The 23,500-nt window shown below is 48.5% G+C and overlaps 1 protein-coding gene across 2 annotated transcripts in view; it reads right to left on the minus strand.

The window, feature by feature from the left end:
• vsir (V-set immunoregulatory receptor) overlaps positions 1-23,500 on the minus strand; it is a 57,230-nt gene that overhangs the window by 21,385 nt on the left and 12,345 nt on the right. For both annotated transcript variants that reach the window (XM_078199375.1, XM_078199376.1), the window contains exon 2: positions 416-823. In XM_078199375.1, coding sequence (XP_078055501.1) covers positions 416-823 — 408 coding nt within the window. The remainder of the gene's footprint in view (positions 1-415; positions 824-23,500) is intronic.

The raw sequence follows: 23,500 nt of genomic DNA on the forward strand, positions 1-23,500 counted from the left end.
TGAATTCAAATTCCACCATCTGCCATGACGGGATTTGAACCCGGGTCTCCAGAGCTTTTCTGGATTAATAGTCTAGCGATAATACCACTAGGCCATCGCCTCGCATCAGGCCTTATCCCCATTGCTCTTCAGCTATTTTTTTCCAAGATGACAATGCCCAAAACGTTTTGCAGCCAATGTCATACTGTTGAAGTGTAATCGCTACTGAAAGGGAGGAGACATAGCAAGCACATTGTGCACAGCAGGATCCCACAAACAGTTTATGAATGACCAGACCACCTGTGTTTGGTTTGTGATCTTGGCTGAGGGACAAAAATTGGCCTGGGTCCCAGTGTGAGAACTCCGACGCTTAGGTCAGTGAGGAGGTATAGCAAACAGCCTGACAGTGACAAAATTGTCTACCACAGAGACGTACCAGGGATCACCTTGAGCTCCATGGTCCCATGCACAGTCAGTTCGATTTTCGGGTGGTGTTTGTTTTCCTGCGATCTGTGCAACTCGTGTACGACGCAGCAGTAAACCCCCTCATCGCCCGGCACCAAGTTGAGCAGTGTGACCCAGAACACGCCCTTGTGATCTGAGCTCATGTAGACCCCTTGGCCCTTGTACTGAGTGTGGGTCTCCCATTTGATCGAGGTGTTTCGGATGTGCGTCTTCTCCGCGCATGTGGCGTTCTTGCCGTGGCTGACGTACCATAACTTGGCCAAGAGGTCGTGCTTATACTTTAGGTGTCCAGCGAGGCTGCATTTAAAGGTGACGTTTAGTCCTTCTGGACACGTGTAGATCACATGATCACCCGATACCTTCAGCACTGTAGCCTGATCTGCAGAAGGAGAAAACATGTTTAAAATTCAGCACAAAGAAAGGACGAAATAGAAATGGTCGAGAGCTTCAGGTTTTTAGGTGTCCAGATCACCAACAACCTGTCCTGATCCCCCCATGCCAACACTATAGTTAAGAAAGCCCACCAATGCCTCTACTTTCTCAGAAGACAAAGGAAATTTGGCATGTCAGCTACGACTCTCACCAACTTTTACAGATGCACCAAAGAAAGCATTCTTTCTGGTTGTATCACAGCTTGGTATGGCTCCTGCTCTGCCCAAGACCGCAAGGAACTACAAAAGGTCGTGAACACAGCCCAGTCCATCACAGCCTCCCATCCATTGACTCTGTCTACACTTCCCGCTGCCTCGGCAAAGCAGCCAGCATAATCAAGGGTCCCACGCACCCCGGACATTCTCTCTTCCACCTTCTTCCGTCGGGATAAAGATACAAAAGTCTGAGGTCACGTACCAACCGACTCAAGAACAGCTTCTTCCCTGCTGCCGTCAGAGTCTTGAATGGACCTACCTTGCAATAAGTCGATCTTTCTCTACACCCTAGCTATGACTGTAACACTACATTCTGCACTCTCTCCTTTCCTTCTCTATGAACGGTATGCTTTGTCTGTATCGTGCACAAGAAACAATACTTTTCACTGTAAATACATGTGACAATAATAAATCAAATCAAATGATGCGACATAAGCGCAGCGGTCGCTGGTGTATGGCCTGTTGATGCTCCAAACGCAGAAAGTCATGGGCTGTCTTCATGCCACCTTTTGTGGGGCACTGCCAATCACAGCTGTGCTTTGCAGGCGGAGAAAAAAGAAAGACTTGCATTTATATAGTGACTTTCACGACCCCAAGATGTCACACTGCAGCCATTGGAGTCCCGTTGAAGTGTCGTCACTGATGTAGGAAAGTTAGTAGCCAATTTGCAGACAGCAAGTTCCCACAGACAGCAGTGTTATAGTAAAGGATAAATGATGGCCCAAGGGAATAAGGGACAACTGTCTTGCTCCTCTTGGATCTGCTGCCTTGGGATCTTTTAAGAGGATTGGGAGGGCTGTGATTTAACTCGCGCATCCGAAATACGGCACTTCCATCCCTCCCGCACTCCTGCCCCATCCCCGTAACCCCACGTATTTACCTCGCTAATCCCCCCACCAACACATTTTGGGACACTAAGAGACAATTTAGCACGGCCAGTCCACCTAACCCGCGCATCTTTGGACTGTGGGAGGAAACCGGAGCACCCGGAGGAAACCCACGCAGACACTGGGAGAACGTGCAAACTCCGCACAGACAGTGACCCAAGCCGGGAATCGAACCTGTGTCCCTGGCGCGGTGAGGCAGCAGTGCTAACCACTGTGCCACAGTGCTGCCCTAACCACTGTGCCACCGTGCCACCCCATTAGTTTTGATGAGAGCCAAATTCAATACTGCTTTGACACATAATTGAAGAGTTTCGGGGAGGAGAGAGATACAAGCATTTCTAGTGCTGCTATAAACTAAAGGCGGCACAGTGGTTAGCACTGCTGCCTCACAGCGCCAGGGACCCGGGTTCAATTCCGGCCTCGGGCCACTGTCTGTGCGGAGATTGCACATTCTCCCCATGTCTGCGTGGGCTTCCTCCGGGTGCTCCGGTTTCCTCCCACAGTCCAAAGATGTGCGGGTTAGGTTGATTGGCCATGCTAAATTGACCCTTATTTATCAGTGGGACTAGGACTGTAAATATACGGGGCTACAGGGATGGGGCCTGGATGGGATTGTGGTCGGTGCAGGCTCGATGGGCCAAATGTCCCCCTTCTGCACTGTAGGGACTCTATGATTCTAAGGGGTGGCTCATGGTTAAAGAGATGGCGGGCTGTTTTATAACGAGGGTGTTTTGTTACATGAAGCAATATGTGATGTTCTGCCAAGATACAGCTCTGTACAAATGTCAGTTGATGTAAGCGAGGCACAAGCTGCAGATGTGCTGTTGGGGTGGGTCATTTGTTGGCTCACAGACACTTGCAAATTCTTGGCTTTGGGTCAGGAAATGACTGCCTTCCTTTTGTTTGCTTTACACATTTAGCACCTCAACTTTGGACTGCAATGCAACTATCTCACCTCCCTCACACGTCTGAAATGCACTGGTCACAAACTCTTATTTTCTGCATATATATATATATATATATAGTCAGGGAGCACTGACTCTTTTCACCAAGTGTTGCCCAGTGCATTGCTTCACAAGATGTGTTTTGTTCTCTGGAGCTAATCTCAAGGTGTCTTTGCTACGCAGTTAAATATCTGGAACACAGATCAGTCAACAAAGCTCAAGGCGGGACTGCATATAGGAATGTGATATACAGCCCAGCAGAAGCCATTCAGCCCATCCCACCCTGTGCTAAACCGGCTCAATTAATCCCACCCTGCTCTTCCCCCGTGGTCCCAATAAACATTCTCCCTTCCAGTATTCACCCACTTGGCAAGTTGCTATTACCTGCTTCCAGCATCCTTCCAGGCAGTGCAGCCCAGATCACAGCCGCTCACTCGAGTAAATAAAATGGTGGCGTGCGTAATAAAATAACAGCAAAGGAAAAGACCCTTCGGCCCAACCGGTCAATGCTGGTTCTTTTGCCAGTTGGTTGCCTGTGGTTACTGGCCCTCCTACTGCTGCAACCAGTTACTGCGGTTTGAGTGTTCATTGCCAAGTGGCTGCAACAGAGTGAATGATCACACCGTAACTTCTCATTTCCTCATCACCTGTAGTAGATTATAGACTGGTTTTGATGCAGTGGTATCTGCTCTGTGTCTGTCCTGTGTTTAGTCTGTGCCTGTTCTGGTTTCAGTCTGTATCTGTTCTGTGTCCAGTCTATGCCTGCACAGTGTCTAGTCTGCATCTGCTCTCTGTCTAGTCTGTATCTGCTCTGTGTTTCGTCTGTCTGCGCTGTGTCTGCGCTGCATCTAGTCTGTGTCTGTGCTATGCCTGCTCTGTCTCTAGTCTGTATCTGCTCTATGTCTAGTCTGTATCTGCTCTGTGTCTAGTCTGTATCTGCTGTGTCTAGTCTATACCTATTCTGAGTCTAGTCTGTGCCTGCTCTGTATCTAGTCTGTATCTGCACTGTGTCTAGTTTGTATCTGCCCTATGTCTAGTCTGCATCTGCCCTATGTCTAGTCTGCATCTGCCCTATGTCTAGTCTGCATCTGCCCTATGTCTAGTCTGCATCTGCCCTATGTCTAGTCTGCATCTGCCCTATGTCTAGTCTGCATCTGCTCTGTGTCTAGTGTATACCTGCTCTATGTCTAGTCTATACCTGCTCTGTGTCTAGTCTTTATCTGCACTGTGTCTGGTCTGTATCTGCGCTGTGTCTGGTCTGTATCTGCGCTGTGTCTGGTCTGTATCTGCGCTGTGTCTGGTCTGTATCTGCGCTGTGTCTGGTCTGTATCTGCGCTGTGTCTGGTCTGTATCTGCGCTGTGTCTGGTCTGTATCTGCGCTGTGTCTGGTCTGTATCTGCGCTGTGTCTGGTCTGTATCTGCGCTGTGCCTAGTCTGTATCTGCTCTGTGCCTAGTCTGTATCTGCTCTGTGCCTGGTCTGTATCTGCTCTGTGCCTGGTCTGTATCTGCGCTGTGTCTAGTCTGTATCTGCGCTGTGTCTAGTCTGTATCTGCGCTGTGTCTAGTCTGTATCTGCGCTGTGTCTAGTCTGTATCTGCGCTGTGCCTAGTCTGTATCTGCTCTGTGCCTAGTCTGTATCTGCTCTGTGCCTAGTCTGTATCTGCCCTGTGCCTAGTCTGTATCTGCTCTGTGCCTTGTCTGTGTCTGCTCTGTGCCTAGCCTGTATCTGCTCTGTGTCTAGTCTGTATCTGTGCTAAGTCTAATCTATGCCTGATCTGTGCCTAGTCTGTACCTGCTCTGTGTTTAGTCTGTGTCTCCGCTGTGTCTAGTCTGTGTCTCCGCTGTGTCTAGTCTGTGTCTCCACTGTGTCTAGTCTGTGTCTGCACTGTGTCTGCTCTGTTCCCAGTCTGTGTCATCCATCTGGCTAATCATTAGTAAGCTGTACACTTCTGTTTTCTATTTCAACTGCTCTGTAAATCTCATCATTCAGAGGGTTAGAAAGAAAAAGGTTGCTGTTCCTATAGCGCCTTTCACCAGCTCGGGACGTCCCAAAGCGCTTTACAGCCAATGGAATGCTATTGAAGTGTGGTCACTGTGTAATGTAGGAAAGGCAGCAGGCAACTTGCACACAGCAAGATCCCATGAACGGCAAAATGACACTGACCAGACGATCTTGTTTCAGTGATTTAGGTGATGAATAATAGCTGGGATACCAGGGAGAAGTCCCCAGCTCCTCTTCCACACAGTGCATCCCCCTGAGAGCACTGACAGGGCCTCGGGGTTTGACATCTCAGGGGAATGTCGGCACCTCCAACAGTGTGGCTCTCCCTCAGCACGGGACTGGGCTGCCAGCCTTGATTGCCCTGCTCACGTCCGGAAGTGCGACTTGAACCCACAGCCTTCATCACCTGGAAGATCATTCCGTTGTTGAGATTGCTGCTTTTCAGCCGTTGGGTCTATGGGCAATGGTTAATTTTTTTTTAAATAGATAAGTTTCTGATGGACACCCCTTCAGATCAGCAGCTAATTGTGACTCCAGGACCCATAGCAATGTGGTTGAATCTTAACTGCCCTCCGACATGGCCTAGCCAGCCACTCAATTGTCACGGACAATTACGGATGGACAGCCCACATCCCGTAGTTGAGGGCCTGAGCTCCCAGTTCCAGTGGTCGCTACAGATCGCAGGCCGCTAATGTCCTCCACTGGGAACTCGAGCTGACCTTGCAGTGTGAAAATTCCTGCCTCCTTGTCTGGATAAAATTCCAGCCGCATGACCTCAGCGCGTATCCCTGGGATGTGAAGCACTGGGAGAATCCCTCGGGTCACGACAAGGAGCAATATAAGGGAAAGGGGTTTCCATTCTTTCCTTTCTGTGGTGGGGCACACCCTTTAAAGATATGGATTTTAAACAGTAATCCCAATTAAACTATGTTTTGGCCAAGATGCAGATCATTATTGAGTAACGCCCCCCCCCCCCCCACCCCCTGCCCCCATCCCAATCCTCCTCCAATGGCATTTCTGGCATCTGTTACAAATTGCCTCTTTAAATTGACCTTTGATACTTTTCTCTCAAACACGCACAGTCCCAGACGGCGTAAACGCCCGAGCTTGAGAAGTCCCTGGAAATTCTGGAGCAAGGAAACAGCTGCTCTGTATCAGGTTCATGTGTGTGTTGCATTCCATTGACCCTGATTCATTGTCTGCGCTAAACCCTTCCACCCTCGGCTTGTGTGGGAACACAGACGCTCCAATTGGCTTTGGATGGTAACCAGTCCCTCCTTAGACTGTAGACTTTTAAATTACCTCCCCAAACCCTGGGCGCCTCCGCAATTAACCTTGCATTCCCCCCTCTTCACAATAAGCCTTTGGTATTTTTCTACCCTGCGATGTACTGACTCATACTTTCTATCGCAGTCCACCTTCATAGAATCCCTACAGTGCAGGAGGCCATTCGGCCCATCGAGCCTGCACCGACAATAATCCCACCCAGGCCCTATCCTCATAACCCCACGTAATCCCCCTGACACTAAGGGAAAATCCCACCCAAACCTGTATCCCGTAACCCCAAACATTTACCCCACTAATTCCCCTAACCTGGCCAGTTTAATTGGCCATGCCTAATTGACCCTACTGTCAGGGAAATTAGCAGGATAAATGTGTCGGGTTACGGGAATAGGGTCTGGATAGGATTGTGGTCGGTACAGACTCGATGGGCCGAGAGGCCTCCTTCTGTACTGTAGGGATTCTATGATTCTGTAACCTGCACATCTTGGGACATTAAAGGGGCAATTTAGCATAGCCGGTCCACCTAACCTGTGCACCTCTGGGAGGAAACCGGAGCACCCGGAGGAAACCACACTCAGACACGGGGAGAACGTGCAAACTCCACTCAGACAGTAACCTCAGCTGGAATTGAACCAGGGTCCCTGGCGCTGTGAGGCGGCAGTGCTAACCACTGTGCCACCGTGCCACCTCTCTCATCATTGCCGTGCAGATTTCCTTGAGGCGGTTGACAGTGTCTTTCTGAAACCCGGGTGAGGTACATGGAATTGGTATTTCCAGGTGGTCAAAAGCCTTGGTGTTTGAGAAATTGAGGACACCCCTCATAATATACTCAAGACATCAAGGGGTCATCAGGAAGATAAGGAATGGAAACGATTGTCCAAAACATTCCCAAAAGATCGGTTGGTCGTATTAGCAACAAGCGCTTAATGAAAATCATGTACTTGCGATGTAAAATAAATAATAGTTGCATGAATGTAGCAGATGAGTGAATGTCATACAACTGCCTTCATCCAATTGGAGCGGCACGGTGGCACAGTGGTTAGCACTGCTGCCTCACAGCGCCAGGGACCCGGGTTTGATTCCCGGCTTGGGTCACTGTCTGTGTGGAGTTTGCACGTTCTCCTCGTGTCTGCGTGGGTTTTCTCCAGGTGCTCCGGTTTCCTCCCACAGTCCGAAAGATGAGCAGGTGCCGGGGTGGGGCGACCAGGGGAATTTCACAGTAACTTCATTGCAGTGTTAATGTAAGCCTTACTTGTGACTAATAAATAAACTTTAACTTTTAATTGCACCACTGATACTCATCACCAGACTCCAGTGAATAACAGCGGCTTGTTGCGCAGTAACACACAACAGCCAGTTTGTTCAGAGCGGGTTATATTAAACAGGATTGAAACATACAACTCATCTTTTCCTGGCAGCACTGATTTGAAGAGGAATGTTGGCAGCTTAAGTTGTTTTCAAATCTCCCAAGTGTTTTGGGGATCTCTCATCCCGGAGGACAAGCTGGAGGAAGCCATTTAGCCCCTGGAGCTGTTCTGCCCCCCCCCCCCTTATTTACCTATCGTCACTGTTCATTAGCCCTTGATTTTCTTACCATCAGACCGGAATCCCCCAGTTGGTCCACAGCATTGTGGAAGGGCGTATCCTGGTTTTCACTGCCTGAGGAGTGCATTCTGAATTTCACTCCTGAACAGCCCAGTTCTAAGTTTACAATCAAGTTTCCTCGTTCTTGATTGTCCCACCAGAGGAAACGGTTTCCATAACAACTCGTTCAATATCCCGTCAAACTATTTGATGCAATCTTTTTCTGCTGATTTGAAAGATAAACGAGGGCTGCACATTTCGATGAAATTGGGGGAAAATAGCAAGAATTGCACTTATAAAGAAAGGATCTTGGCGATACCTCAGGAGAGGTGAAGGCTAAGGGAGTAAATCCTGACAGAAATTTGGGGAGTGGATCTAACTCTCCATCTTTCTAAGCAGTCTTGCAACTAGGGCAGTGCCAAACATAATGCTCTGCGTTCCTTTGGACCCACTGGAGAGGTCAAGAGGGAGTCCTGATGTTTGGGCAACCCAGATTCTCCACAAACTGTGCCATGGTGAGGACAGTCCAGTTACACTGAGCTCTAAGGTGCAAACCATAGGCTCCCGAGACAGATAACGGCCAGAGTCACAGCACAAGGATAACACGGACAATTCACTGTTTAACAAGCAGGGCACGCCACAATAAGATGAATGATCTACAAGATTATGAGGGGCATGGACAGAGTGGATAGTCAGAAGCTTTTTCCCAGGGTGGAAGAGTCAATTACTTGGCAGCATAAGTTTAAGGTGAGAGGGGCAAGGTTTAAAGGAGATGTACGAGGCAAGTTTTTTTACACAGAGGGTGGTGGGTGCCTGGAACTCGCTGCCGGGGGAGGGAGTGGAAGCAGATACGATGGTGGCTTTTAAGGGGCATCTTGACAAATACATGCATAGGAGGGGAATAGAGGGATATGCTGCCCGGGAGGGTTAGGGGGTTTTAGTTCAGACGGGCAGCACGGTCGGTGCAGCCTTGGAGGGCCGAAGGGCCTGTTCCTGTGCTGTAATTTTCTTTGTTCTAATCAGTTTTCACGATGTTGGCTTGGGAGAGAATGTGGATCTGCACACCTTGATTGTACCGAATGTCATGAATCCACAAGAAGACACGGGCAGGGACCAGGATTCAACTGGCCTTTCCTCACATGTGCAGTGTGGTGCCAAGCTAGATTATGTCCTAGGGTTGGACTCGAACCCACAATGTTTTGATTAGATAACTAATGAATCTCACACTGTGATGGGTGGGATGACTTGTTGCGTTCTGACTGGGCTGTGTGGTGATGGCACAAGGGGAAATTGCAGGTCATCCTCTGGAGATAAGACCTCCAATCTCATACGCATGATTAAGTCTGAATACAGCATCAGATCATGATTGAATATTGCGACTAAACAAAGTTTTAAATTGTTTGGGATTGGAGAAACCCTAGTTTAAAATTGTGACCCAGAGAGAAAGGGAGAGAGAGACGTACGCACAGTGTGAGTGGGTAGGTGCAAAAGCATTGACCAGGTAGATTTACTGAAAGCTGCAGTAACTGCGGAGTGCAAAGCGCAGCCAACAGGATCACAGTTATACCGCACGCTGCGAGTCGCATCCTGCCCCACCTAGAGAGAGCTCGGCACATTGTGCGTCAACTCCACTCCACCTTTGGCCAATAGTTTATGATTGGATGGGACAGACAAGTGTTCTCCTGTAATGTTATTGTATAATGCTCCTGTGAAGTTTTGTTTGGACATTTTATTATGTTAGAGGCGCCATATAAATGCAGGTTGTCATTGAAATTACTCTTAACATTTGCGCAGCGTATGTTCAACACCAGTAAAGTAATGTAAAGTTTATTTATTAGTCACAAGCAGGTTTACATTAACACTGCAATGAAGTTACTGTGAAAATCCCCTAGTCGCCACACTCCAGTGCCTGTTCGGGTACACTGAGGGAGAATTTCACACGACCAATTCACCTATCCTGCTCATCTTTGGACTGTAGGAGGAAACTGGAGCACCCGGAGGAAGCCCATGCAGACACGGGGAGAATGCGCAGACTCCGCGCAGACAGTGACCCGAGCCGGGAATCGAACCGGGTCCCTGGTGCTGTGAGGCAGCAGTGCTAACCACTGTGCCTGGGGTACTTTCGCAAAGTGAAGGCTTTGCTATTAACTTTATGATATTGGTTGCCATTCCTTGAATTCATTTTCGTCACACTGAGCCTGGGATTCCAAAGGAAAAGGCAATGGGTTGTGAACTCGGTGGACAATCATTCCACTCAAAGCGCTGGGGAAACAGATTTTTGAAAACATCCTTTACCCACTACGTTTACAATGCCTGTAGTTATATGCTCTGCGTCTGAGCGGTCAAAGAATTCGTATGAGTCAACTGTTCAAAAGGGGAACATTTCCGAAATCTCTATCTGGAAGCAGGAATTTGCCTCTGCTCAATATCTGTCTTTGTGTCTGACCCTCTGAGCCCCAACACATGCTCAAAAGCTAACCTTAATCAGCTGCTTCTGAATACTTTCTCCTTGTTCTTTTGACCATTCATAGTCAGCTCAGAACTGAGGGTTCATTGAACAGTGGAAGCCATGGTGTCCTGTTTCCACGTACATTATAGAACAGTGTTAAATCCAACACACCATTTCAACCTCTGCCTTTCCCGGTGAAACCCTCATCCGCGCCTTTTCTACCCTCTTGGATGTCGCTTCAAATTTTTAGGCATCCAGATCACCAACAACCTGTCCTAGTTCCCCCCCCCCCCATGCTGACACTATCGTTAAGAAAGCCCACCAATGCCTCTACTTTCTCAGGAAATTTGGCATGTCAGCTACGACTCTCTCCAACTTTTACAGATGCACGATAGAAAAGATTCTTTCTGGTTGTATCCCAGCTTGGTCTGGGCTCCTGCTCTGCCCAAGACCACAAGAAACTACAAAAGGTTATGAATGTAGCCCCATCCATCACGCAAACCAGCCTCCCATCCATTGACTCTGTCTGCACTTCCCGCTGTCTCGGAAAAGGAGCCAGCATAATCAAGGACCCCCATGCACCCCGGACATTCTCTCTTCCACCTTCTTCCGTCGGGAAAAAGATACAAAAGTCTGAGGTCACGTACCAACCGACTCAAGAACAGCTTCTTCCCTGCTGCTGTAAGGCTTTTGAATGGGCCTACCTCGCACTAAGTTGATCTTTCTCTACACCCTAGCTATGACTGTAACACTACATTCTGCACTGTCTGTTTCCTTCTCTGTGAACGGTATGTTTTGTCTGTATAGCGTGCAAGAAACCAATACTTTTCACTGTATGTTAATACATGTGACAATAATAAATCAAATCAAAAGCTACTTCAACGGACTGTGGGCCAGCCTCCCATATTCCGTGCTTCATTAGTTACAGCTCATTATAACTCTGCTCCCCATACCCTAGCTGGTGATGAGTTACATTCGTCCATCACTCGCTAATCTCCACGCACTCTCAGTCCAGAAATGCCTCCATTTTGAAATATTCATCCTGGCTGGACTCGCCCTGTCCTATCTTTGGTATCTCCTCCAGCCTCACGACCCAGCGAGATCTCTCTGCTCTTCCGATGCTGACCTCTTGCATGTCCCTTGACTGTAACAGCGCCACCATCGACGGGCCCCCGCCTTCACCCCGAGCTGGACCCCAAGCTCTGGAATCCCCTCCCCAAACCTCTTGCTCTTCCTTTGTGATTCCCCCTTAAAACCGACCTCTTTGAGCAAGTCCCTTGTCTCTCGTCCCAATCTCTCCTCATGTAAACCCATAAGACACAGGAGCAGAAGTAGGCCATTCGGCCCATCAAGTCTGCAATGAGATCATGACTGGTGGCACAGTGGTTAGCACTGCTGCCTCACAGCGCCAGGGACCCAGGTTCAATTCCTGGCTTGGGTCACTATCTGTGTGGAGTTTGCACATTCTCCCCATGTCTGCGTGGGTTCCCTCCGGGTGCTCCAGTTTCCTACCACAGTCCGAAAGACGTGCTGGTTAGGTGCATTGGCCATGCTAAATTGCCCCCTTAGTGTCAGGGGGATTTGCAGGGTAATAAATCTTTAATGTGTACGTACTTATAGATAAATTATTGCCGTTACTTAAGATGGCCAGAGAATACTTGCAACAATGTAGTTTCAGAAGTTGAAAGCCACAAGTAAATTTTAGTAAGTAATCTGGCATTCCAAAAAGGAATAAACGACACGGTTAAAGTTGTACAGGAAAAGCATTTGAAGGTTCGAGCTGGGTCAGAGCTGCAGCCAGACCACCCCTAGGATGAGAGGCTGGGAACGTTTAAAGGAATCCTTGTTCGGGCCTCACTTTCCAGCAGGTTCAGGGTTTGTTTTCAAACAAGAGACCTTGCCCCGCACAGGGAGGTTGCAGAGCAGGCGTCGCAAGGGGAGGACATTGGACGGAAACAAAGAGATTGCGGCAAGAGGAGTGATTATTGTGCAATGCAGGGTGAGGTCGGAGGGACAGGGAGGGGGGAGGCTTTCTTAATTATTAAAAAGCTGACAGGTCGTTGGCACAAAATCCCTTTTGGGGAAGTAGCTGTGTGAGGGAGAGAGGAGGAAGCATTTGCCTTTCGCAATTGAAGGAACATTTTCTGTTCAGCCCTCTTCGCCGACTGAATGCTCAACACTGTTCAGAAGTGGTGTTCCAGGGTCAGGCAATATTAACAATAGGGCTTTTCACCCTCTGCTGTTTGAGATCTTCCTTTGCACTGCATACCTACCGAACCACAGTGACTAGGCCCATTGTGTCAGAAACACTTTGAGACAGGTCAGAGGCATGTGATCAGGTGCTTAATAAACACAAGTCTGTCTTCCCCTGATAGGAGGTTTGTAGGTTTTTTGCTGTCTGCCGTGTAGTGGACTTTAGAAAAACAAACTTCATTGACTGTGAAGTGCTTTGGAAGGGATTGAGATTTGTAAATGATGGCTCTTTTTGTGGTCAGTGTTTTGTTTTTTCTGGGATGACTGGGAGCTCCGTGCATTTGCTGGCTTAAGTTTAAGTTTATTTATTAATGTCGCAAGTAGGCTTACATTAACGCCGCAATGAAGTTAATGTGAAAATCCCCTAGTCGCCACACTCCAGCGCCTGTTCGGGGACACTGAGGGAGAATTTAGCACCTAACCAGCGCGACTTTCGGAATGTGGGAGGAAACCGGAACACCCGGGGGAAACCCATGCAGACACGGGGAGAACGTGCAGACTCCCGCACAGACAGTGACCCAAGCCGGGAATCGAACCCAGGATCCCTGGCGCTGTGAGGCAGCAGTGCTAACCACCGTGCCACCCCTGACAAGTTTGTTCAAAGTTGCTCGTCAAGCCGACCCAGAATTGATGCAACTGCAATGCTACAATTCATCATGACTGGCTAATCCTTGAAGTGGAGTGTCTGCAAAGAGTTCGACAGGCAAGGAAAAGTACAATAGTTGTCTGCAACTAAAACCTGCTGGAGGGTGGAGGCACAACCATTCTGCCCAGTGCCTGTTCAACTTTCTTTGTTCCCTGAGCCTCTCGGAACCTGATCCATGGGGAGGTGGTGGCTTACTGGTATTTTCACCAGACCAAGTAACCCAGAGACCCAGGGCAAGATTGGGTTCGAATGCCACCGTGGCAGATGGTGACATTTAAATTCAAAATTTGGAATTGAGTGTCTAATGACCAGGAAACCATTGTCGTAAAAACTCATCTGGTTCACTAATGTCCTTTCGGGAAGGAAATCTGCCGTCCTTACCCGGTCTGGCCTACATGTGACGCCAGAGCCACAGCAATGTGGTTGACTCTCAACTACCGTCTGAAATGGAGGGCAGTTAGAAACAGGCAATAAATGCTGGTCCAACCAGCGACGTCCACATCCTGTGAATGAATAAAAAACAAAATCGCCAGGTGTGTGGGCATGGGATGTGTATGTGGGTTTGGATCATGTATGAGAGTGTGGGGTGTGTATGTGGGTTTGGACTGTGGGTGTGGGGTGTGAGTGGGTGGGTGGGTGTGCGCGCACGCATGCCTGGCATCAGGGGGAGGCCGGAGTCCTTTCAGCACCTGAATGACTCTGTGACAGGGCTGAGACGATGTTTGGTTTCTGTCAGTAGACCGATGCTTTGCCTGGCCCCGTTCATTTAAAGTCAATGTTCCGATGCTCCTGTGGGGAATGTGGTCCAAGTTGACCACCTGAGATCAAGAGGCTAACCGCTGATGGGGGGTGGTCTTAGGTTGGCCAAGTGCTCATAAATCCCTGGCTCGGGTAGAGAGTGGCACATCAGTGTCATGGCACCAAGCTTGAATAACCTGCAAACTGACACTTCTAAAAGGAACATCTGAACATTAAGTCTGCTGCTATTTAGGCTCGGACAACCCCCCCCCCCCCCCCCCCACCACCACCCTCCCTGAGATCGCTAAGTTTTTAAAGAAGAATGGGAGTTCTCCCTAGTCCGGGCCAATATTTACCCCTCAGCCAATATCAAAAGGCAGATGAGCTGGTCATTCTCACTTTGCTGTTTGTGGGAGCTTGCTGTGTTCATAAGATATAGGAGCAGAATTAGGCCATTCGGCCCATCGAGTCCGCTCCCCCATTCGATCATGGCTGATATGCTCCTCATCCCCATTTTCCTGCGATTCTCCCCATAACCCTTCAACCCATTCCCAATTAAAAATCTGTCTAACTCCTCTTTAAATTTAATAATTGGCTGCCAGATTTTCTACAAGTGACTACACTACGAAAGAACTTCATTGGTTACATCTCTTATCGGGATGAATCACCTCAGCATTCAAGTCATTTGTTTATCACATCTTGTTTTCTTCCGTTTGTATAACTGGATCTTGTATCTACTTTCACCTCTCGATTGGTAAGAATGGGGTGGAGGAACTTCCTTGCTCCGGAATAGATCGAGTTCCTAAAACGCCAGGTTGTGCTGCTGCCTGAACTAAATGGAAATTGGCTGCTTGAAAGCCGTCGTGAATTTTGCCAGCACGGCGGCACAACGAGTTGGCACGTGAACAGGCGGCGGTGGGATGTGGGTTTATGGCTGCGATTCCTCTACACCACCAACCTCTCGATCTGCGCCATGCAAATGTGGAGATGCGTTGAAGCAGAGGGCAGGTGCTTCCCCCACGGGGACAACCCTCGGTCTTCTCGGTTTTGGTGCTTTCCCCGACAAGAAGGAAAAATCGGAAGAGGAGTCGGTCCGGAGTCGGTGTTACGCACGTAGTGGAGATTGTCCGCAAGAACAGTGAAGCACTCGGAGCGATCTGTACAGAGGTCAAAACCATCCTCCCCAAGACTACCTTAGAAAGTAGATTGTGCGAGGATTGGTCTCAAAGTGATTTAGTTAATAATACATTTGAATCCATGACTAATCAAAAGGTTTTTTTTCCCTCCTATATTGCTGACCTTGCAGCATGGTAGCACAGTGGTTAGCACTGCTGCCTCACAGGGCCAGGGACCCGGGTTCGATTCCCGGCCTCGGGTTACTGTCTGTGCGGAGTCTGCACATTCTCCCCGTGTCTGCATGGGTTTCCTCCAGGTGCTCTGGTTTCCCCTCTCGGTCCGAAAGACGTGCTGGTTAGGGTGCATTGGCCGTGCTAAATTCTCCCTCAGTGTAACCCGAACAGGCGCCGGAGTGTGGGCGACTCGGGGATTTTCACAGTAACTTCATTGCAGTGTTAATATAAGCCTACTTGTGACGGCAATAAATAAACTTGAAACTTTACGACTTGGACAGGCTCTTTCTGCACTGCCCCATTCGCCCTGATCCTGACCTCCCTTTCTCAGCCATTGATCCGCTCTGGACCTTGGGCTGCTCCGATTCCTTGCTCCGCTGAGCAACTATGTTAGAGTTTAATGATTCTAATATAATTGAGTCTAATGTCCAGAAGGAAATGTTGACTGCTTCTAGCTTGTGAGTGTTTACACTAGACTTCGCAATCTGTAGTAAATTTTCCACGGAGGAACAGAAAAGTCAATTCTCGGAAAATGGCCGGCAGCCAAGTTAGCAATGCACGCATATTTAAAACTCAATTTCTTGGTATCTGGGAAATGTCCTTCCTGTGCAAGAATTCTCTCTGTGACTGCACACAATCATGGAGACCGGTTCACCTCGAAAGGCAAGGAACTGAACCAGAACCTTCATTAGGAGATCTTACGGTGCCGCATAGATTCGAGCAGAGAGCTCGGTGTACGGGCAAACATCGCTCTCTGGACCAGCGGCAGCTCAGAACGGGCAAACCGGTCCTTCATCGCGCTACTGTTCTATTTTGTTCTATGTTCTATAGCTTGTACTGTTTTGTTCTATAGCTTGATCTTGGTTTCAGGTAAAGCGCGGCACAACATCGTGGGCCGAAGGGCCTGTTCTGTGCTGTACTGTTCTATGTTCTACTGCTTGTGGGATCTTGCTGTGCAAAATGGCTGCTGCACTCACAGTGGGTGACCAGTTCAGGAGCAGTGTTTGTTCATTGAGGTTGGAAGCATCCGGAAAGACAATATAAGGTGTCGCAGATGTGCATGCAGTTTTCGAAGTGTATCTCTTGTAAAAATTCCACTGTTGACACAGTGTACGGCTCTTGTTATTTAAAGCACAGTCAGAGGGCAGGGCAGGGCAGGGCTCACACAGAAACTTCAGTCTATTCTTGTTCATTTCCTTTTATGGTACACTCAGAAACAAATGTTCTCATTGGAACCAGAAACCTCAAGCTCACACCCAACTGTTGCTCGTACGGTGATTGTTTGTAGCTCATACGTTTCTCCCACTGTTTACCTGCGGTTAAAGGTTGATATGGAGGAACAAGGCGGCCACTTGAGAGTGTTGGATCTTTGACACTCCTTACCCATCCGCTCAGCAAATGATCCATACGCTTGGGCCTATCACACTTGTGGTGGGTTCTGTGAGAGAATTGACCAATTTAGTCTCCCACCCCATAAATCTGCAAATTAATTCACTTCAAGTACATGCCCAGTTATTTTTTTTTAATGGGTTTTTGGAACTTGGTTCCATGACTCTTTCAAGTCATCTCGATCTCAACAACCCTCTGGGTGAAGAAATGTCTCCTCATTTCCAAAGATTTCCAAAGTCCAAAGATGTGCGGGTTAGGTTGATTGGCCATGCTAAAATTGCCCCTTGGTGTCCTGAGATGCGTAGGTTAGAGGGATTAGCCGGTAAAATATGTAGGGATATAGGGGATTGTGGTCGGTGCAGACCCAACGGGCCAAATGGCCTCTTTCTGCACTGTAGGGTTTCTATGATTTCCCCATCTGCAAACAATCATTTCCCTATGAGCTCCTTTGCCAACTATTTTAAACCTGTCATGTCTGATTGCACACTTTGTGCCCCGTGCTTTATCAAAACCCCTCATAATTCCCCCTGGACCACACCTGCAATATTGTGTGCAGTTCTGGTCATCACAGCTTGGGAAGGGTATGGCCGCCACGGAGACAGTGCAGTGTAGATTTACTGGAATGGTACCTTAAATTGCAAAGATTATGCAAATGCTGTTCTCGCATTGAATTATTTCTCCTTTAAATTGTCTCACTTCTTCTAAATGAAAGATGTTGCTATGGGTACCAGCATGGGCCCTAGTTTCATCTGTCTTTTTCTGGGTTATGCTGAACCTACTTGGCCCTCTTCCCCCCATCTCTTTCTTTACTGGCAAATCGATAACTGTATCGATGAAGCTTCATCCCGAACTGGAAAAATTCAGCAACTTTGCTTCCAGTTTCCAACCTTCTCTCAGCTTCGCGTGCACCGCCTCCAACACTTCCCTTCCCTTCCTTAACTTCTCGGTCTCCATTTCCGGGGATACACTGTCCGCAGGTATCCACGACAAGCCCACCAACTCCCACAGCTGCCTTGGCTACACCTCCTGTTTCCCGTAAGGACCCCATTTCCATTCTTCTTTCTCCACATCTGTTCTCGTATTGCTACCTTCCACAAAGCCACTTCCGACTGATCTTCCTTCTGCCTGAACTAAGGATTCCCCCGCCACACATCGTCCACTGTGGTCGACAGGATGTTCCGTGTCTGCGTGTGACACATTTTCCACACTTCTGCTTTCACCCCCACCCCCTCCCTCCCAGAACCACGAGTGGGTTCTCCTGGTCTTCAGGTTTCCATCCAGCCAGCCTCCCGTCCTCCACTAATTCCGCCACCAAACACATCTTCCCCTCTCCTGTCAACCTTCCGAAGGGACCCTTCCCTCAATGACAACCTCCTCTCCTCGATCACCCAAACCCCTCGTCCCTTCCCACAGCACCTTCCCCATATTCCCACCTCCTCTCTCCTCACTGTCCAAGACCCCAAACACTCGTTGCAGGTGGAGCACTGATTTGCTTGTACAGTTGAGCCCATTTATTCGTCGGTCACAATTTGGCCTCCCTGACACTGTGGGGTAGGGGGGGCGGGGGAGTGCAGGGGAGGGATACAGTTGGATGACTGCTTTGTAGAAGCATGAACCCAAGTTTCCAGTCGCTTGCTGGTTTAATCCTCCACCTTGTTGTCTCACTCACATCTCTGCCCTTGGCCTGCTCCAATTTTCCAGTGAAGCCCCCCCCCAGAAGCTCGAGTAACAGCCCTCCATCTTCCGATTAGGCACCTTGCAGCCCTCTGGCCTCGACATTGAGTTCAATGGTTTCAGACCATGAACTCCTTCCCCCAGTTCGATCCTGACTTTTGCCGGCTGCAATCTTGGTTTTTGTGATTGCAATTTGGGACGGAGCGAGTCTTTATTCTGCAATTCACACTCCCTCTCTCTCTCTCTCTCTCTCTCGATCAATGCAGTGTCTCTTTACTGCAACCATGACCACACTCTTTCCCCCTTGTGTTCCATGATATCTTTGACATTAAACCTCTCCCGCCCTCTAGCCCATCCTCGACCTTCCCTGGTGGTGTCCCTCTCTCTCGCCTCCCCGTTTAATGGCGTCAGTCCCATCACATTTCTACTTCCCTTCAGTTCTGAAGAACAGTCATATTCAACTCAAAATATTAACTGTGTCTCTCTCCACAGATGCTGCCAGACCTGCTGTGTATTTCTCACCCTTTGTTTTTATTTCACAGTTCCCGTATCTGCAGCATTTTGCCTTTATTACAAATTCCAGAATTTAGGAAGTTTGGGGGGGTCAGGGGGGTGCGGGGGGGGGGGGGGGGGTGGGGGGTGATTTGATTGAAGTTTTTGTGACAGCAAAGGGATCTGCTGGAGTAGATAGTGAGAAATTAATTTCGCTGGTTGATGAATCTAGGACTTGGGGCATAGTTTTTTTAAAAATTAGTCACAAGTAGGCTTACATTAACACTGCAGTGAAGTTGCTGTGAAAATCCCCTACTTTAAAAAGTAGGGAGAGGCCTTCTCAGGCCGCCCATGAATGACGGTTTATGCTGGGTTAATTGTTAATTTCAAAGTTGATAGCTTTTTGTTAACTAAAGGTGTTGAGGATAATTAGGATTAAGGTTCAAAGAACAACAAAGAACAATACAGCACAGGAACAGGCCCTTCGGCCCTCCAAGCCCGCGCCGCTCCCTGGTCCAAACTAGACCATTCTTTTGTATCCCTCCATTCCCACTCCGTTCATGTGGCTATCTAGATAAGTCTTAAACGTTCCCAGTGTGCCCGCCTCCACCACCTTGCCCGGCAGCACATTCCAGGCCCCCACCACCCTCTGCGTAAAATACGTCCTTCTGATATCCGTGTGAAACCTCCCCCCGCCCCCCCCCCCCAGCCCCTCACCTTGAACCTATGACTCCTCGTGAACGTCACCACCGACCTGGGGAAAAGCTTCCCACCGTTCACCCTATCTATGCCTTTCAAAATTTTATACACCTCTATTATGTCACCCCCTCATCCTCCGTCTTTCCAGGGAGAACAACCCCAGTTTACCCAATCTCTCCTCATAACTAAGCCCTTCCATACCAGGCAACATCCTGGTATGGAAGGGCTTAGTTATGCTGTGATCTCAAAAGATGTGCCGGGTTAGGTGGATTGGCCGTGCTAAATTGTCCATTAGTGTCAGGGGGATTAGCAGGGTAAATATGTGGGGTTATGTGGATAGGGTCTGGGTGGGATTGTGTTCGGGTGCAGACTCGATGGGCCGAATGGCCTCCTTCTGCACTGGAGGGGTTCTATGATCTCATTGAATGGCAGTATCGGCTCGAGGGGCTGAACGGCCTCCTCCTATTTACGTGTTCCTGTCACAGGATCGTGACTGCTTTTGTCATTGGTTACTGTTGACCTGAAGAGTCAAAGGCGAGGGAAGGCAAGTCGTTCTGATATAAAGATTAATGAATCGAGGTGTCAGCTATGACTCAGTCAGAGCATCCTCGTCTCTCGAGTCACAATGTTGTGGATTTCCTCCGATTCCCATTGTCTCCGGTTCTACCAGTTTTCAACGACTTTGCTCATCCACATCGATTGTACGATCAATTAAACCAGCGGTGGGCAACCTGCGGCCTGGGAGCCACATGCAGCCGATCTGGGCTCCGAGTGTGGCCCACGAGACATTTTGTTGCCCATGCGCAGGTTGCCAAATTCCGCTGATTTCCGTCCATGTACCTGTTTTCCCACCGCTGTGACTGAAGTGATTCACGCGTAAAGCCAGGGCGAGTGAAGTGAGGTGCGTGCTGATTGCTCACAACACTGACTGTGAGAGCCATGCGCTCCCTCTGTGTCCTATAAGTGCGGTGGATGCTGGGACAGTGAGTAAATTTAAGGAGGAGTCAGACAGATTTTTAATTGGTTGAAGGGTCATGGGGAGAAGGCAGCAAAATGGGGATGAGGAGCATGTCAGCCGTGATCGAATGACGGAGCGGACTCGATGGGCTGAATGGCCTAATTCTACTCCTGTATCTTATGTGGAAATATTTCTTTTGCCATTTGAAGTTGATAGTTCTATTAATGTATAAATGATTAAGCATTTTCTACAACGGGTCACTGTCTGTGTGGAGTTTGCACGTTCTCCCTGTGTCTGCGTGGGTGTCCTCCGGTTTCCTCCCGCAGTCCAAAGATGTGCCGGCTAGGTTGATTGGCCATGCTAAGTTGCCCCTTAGTGTCCTGGGATGCATAGGTGGGTAAATATGTAGGGATATGGGGATCGGGCCTGGGTGGGATTGTGGTTGGTGCAGACTCGATGGGCCGAATGGCCTCTTTCTGCACTGTAGGATTCTATGATTCTAACTCATTATGAAATATTTGGCGTGTATTAAATGTATTTAATCTTATTCATGGGGTCAGGGGTAGTGAACAAGCCCGATTTCAATCTTGTGCCTACTGAGATGAAGGAGGGTCACTCATGAAGCCCACTCACTAGCCTAGATTGCCCATCACTAACTAAACACCGCTTAATAATTCCAACTCCCTAAATGGCATTCCTAATGTCCAGAAAGAAATCTAATGGTAGACTTCCATCTGTTACTTAACCCATTACGGCCACATATCCCTATAGCTTCCGTTAAAAGTTAAGTTTATTTATTAGTCACAGTAGGCTTACATTCACACTGCAATGAAGTTACTGTGAAAATCCCCTAGTCGCCGCACTCCGGTGCCTGTTCGGCTACACTGAGGGAGAATTTAGCACGGCCAATGCACCTAACCAGCACGTCTTTCGGACTGTTGAAGGAGACCTGAGCATCCGGAGGAAACCCACACAGATATGGGAAGAATGTGCAGACTCCACACAGACAGTCACCCAAGCTGGGAATCGAACCCAGGTCGCTGGCGCTGTGAGGCAGCAGTGCGAGCCACCATGCCACCCCAAGCTTGTTATAAGACAAGAAAGCCCAGCTGTTTAAAGAGTTGTTGACTGAAATTGAAAGCTTTGCTGTCTAATGAATATTACTAAGCTGAATGATCATTGTTGGCTCACAATTTAACACGGTTCGAATCTTCTAAAGATTTCCAATTGAAATAGAATGGAAAGGAGTTACTTTGAGGTCAACTTGGCGTCTTGTAACGTTTAATCCTTTTAACCCTGGTCATCGTAATCTAGTAAGAGTTTTAACAACACCAGGTTAAAGTCCAACAGGTTTATTTGGTAGCAAATACCATTAGCTTTCGGAGCGCTGCTCCTTCGTCAGATGGAGTGGAAATCTGCTCTCAAAGGAACAGAGCTCCGAAAGCTAATGGTATTTGCTACCAAATAAACCTGTTGGACTTTAACCTAGTGTTGTTAAAACTCTTACTGTATTTACCCCAGTCCAACGCCGGCATCTCCACATCATCGTAATCTAACCAGTTTCAGCCACACACGCCCAGTCCGACCACTCCAATAGTTCCACTGTTTTAGTGACATGTTCAACTCATGTTATGTGAAGGTTTCATTCCTTCCCTCTGTTTTGGAAAAGGTGGGAAAAGATGGAGAGAAATGAGCAGAAGAACCTGAATGATTTGATGACCAGCACCGATATGTGGGAGTTCTGGGTAAATGGAGGTGTATGTTGACAAACCATACCGCAGAGTCATAAGATAAGAACATAAGAACTTGGAGTAGGAGTAGGCCATCTGGCCCCTCGAGCCTGCTCCGCCATTCAATAAGATCATGGCTGATCTTTTCATGGACTCAGCTCCACTTACCCGCCCACTCCCCTTAATTCCTTTACTCTTCAAAAATGTATCTATCCTTGCCTTAAAAACATTCAATGAAGTAGCCTTAACTGCTTCACTGGGCAGGGAATTCCACAGGTTCACACCCTCTGAGTGAAGAAGTTCCTCCTCAACTCAGTCCTAAATCTGCTCCCCTTTATATTATGCCCTCGGTTCTGGTTTCATCCACCAGTGGAAACAACCTCCCTGCTTCTATCTTATCTATTTCCTTCATAATTTTCACAGTAACTTCATTGCCGTGCTAATGTAAGCCTTACTTGTGACTAATAAATGAACTTTAAAAAAAACTTTAATAATCTTATATGTTTCTATAAGATCTCCCCTCATTCTTCTGAATTCCAATGACTATCGCCCCAGTCTACTCAGTCTCTCCTCATAAGCCAACTCAATGAGAATCATAGAATCCCTACAGTGCAGAAGGAATCATAGAATCCCTACAGTGCCATTCACCCATCAAGCTTGCACCAACAATGATTCCACCAAGACCTTATCCCTATAGCCACATATATTTTACCCTGCTAATCCCCCAGACACCAATGGACAATTTACCACGGCCAATCCACTTAACTCGCACATCTTTGGACTGTGGGAGGAAACCGGAGCACCCGGAGGAAACCCACGCAGACACGGGGAGAACGTGCAGATTCCACACAGACAGTGACCCAAGTCAGGAATCGAACCCGGGTCCCTGGCGCTGTGAGGCAGCAGTGCTAACCACTGTGCCACCGCGCCGCCCAATCAGCCAGAATCTTACCACCATTCACTGCGGTGGGATTTTCCCATTCCCATCCCGCCGCAGTGAACGGAGATTTGGCTGGCCACCAAATTCTGACTTTGCTGCAGTGGGAGCGTGGCGTGTACAGTCGATAAGATTGCGCCCATAGAATGCCACTGCAGCTAAAGGAGGCCATTCAGCCCATTGGACCTGTGCTTGCTTCTTCAAAGAACAATCCAGTTGGTCTCACTGTCCCAGTTTAACCCCAAACCATTCCAAGCTTTCCCCAAGTGTTGATCCAGTTCTGTTTGAAGGCTACAGCAGAATCTGTTTCTGATTCAGCTAACCCGCACACCTTTGGACACTAAGGGGCACCCAATCGGCTGGTGCAGTCCAGATCGTGGCCACACTCCGTTTT

Source organism: Mustelus asterias, chromosome 28, assembly GCF_964213995.1.
Source record: "Mustelus asterias chromosome 28, sMusAst1.hap1.1, whole genome shotgun sequence".
Lineage (NCBI taxonomy): Eukaryota > Metazoa > Chordata > Chondrichthyes > Carcharhiniformes > Triakidae > Mustelus > Mustelus asterias.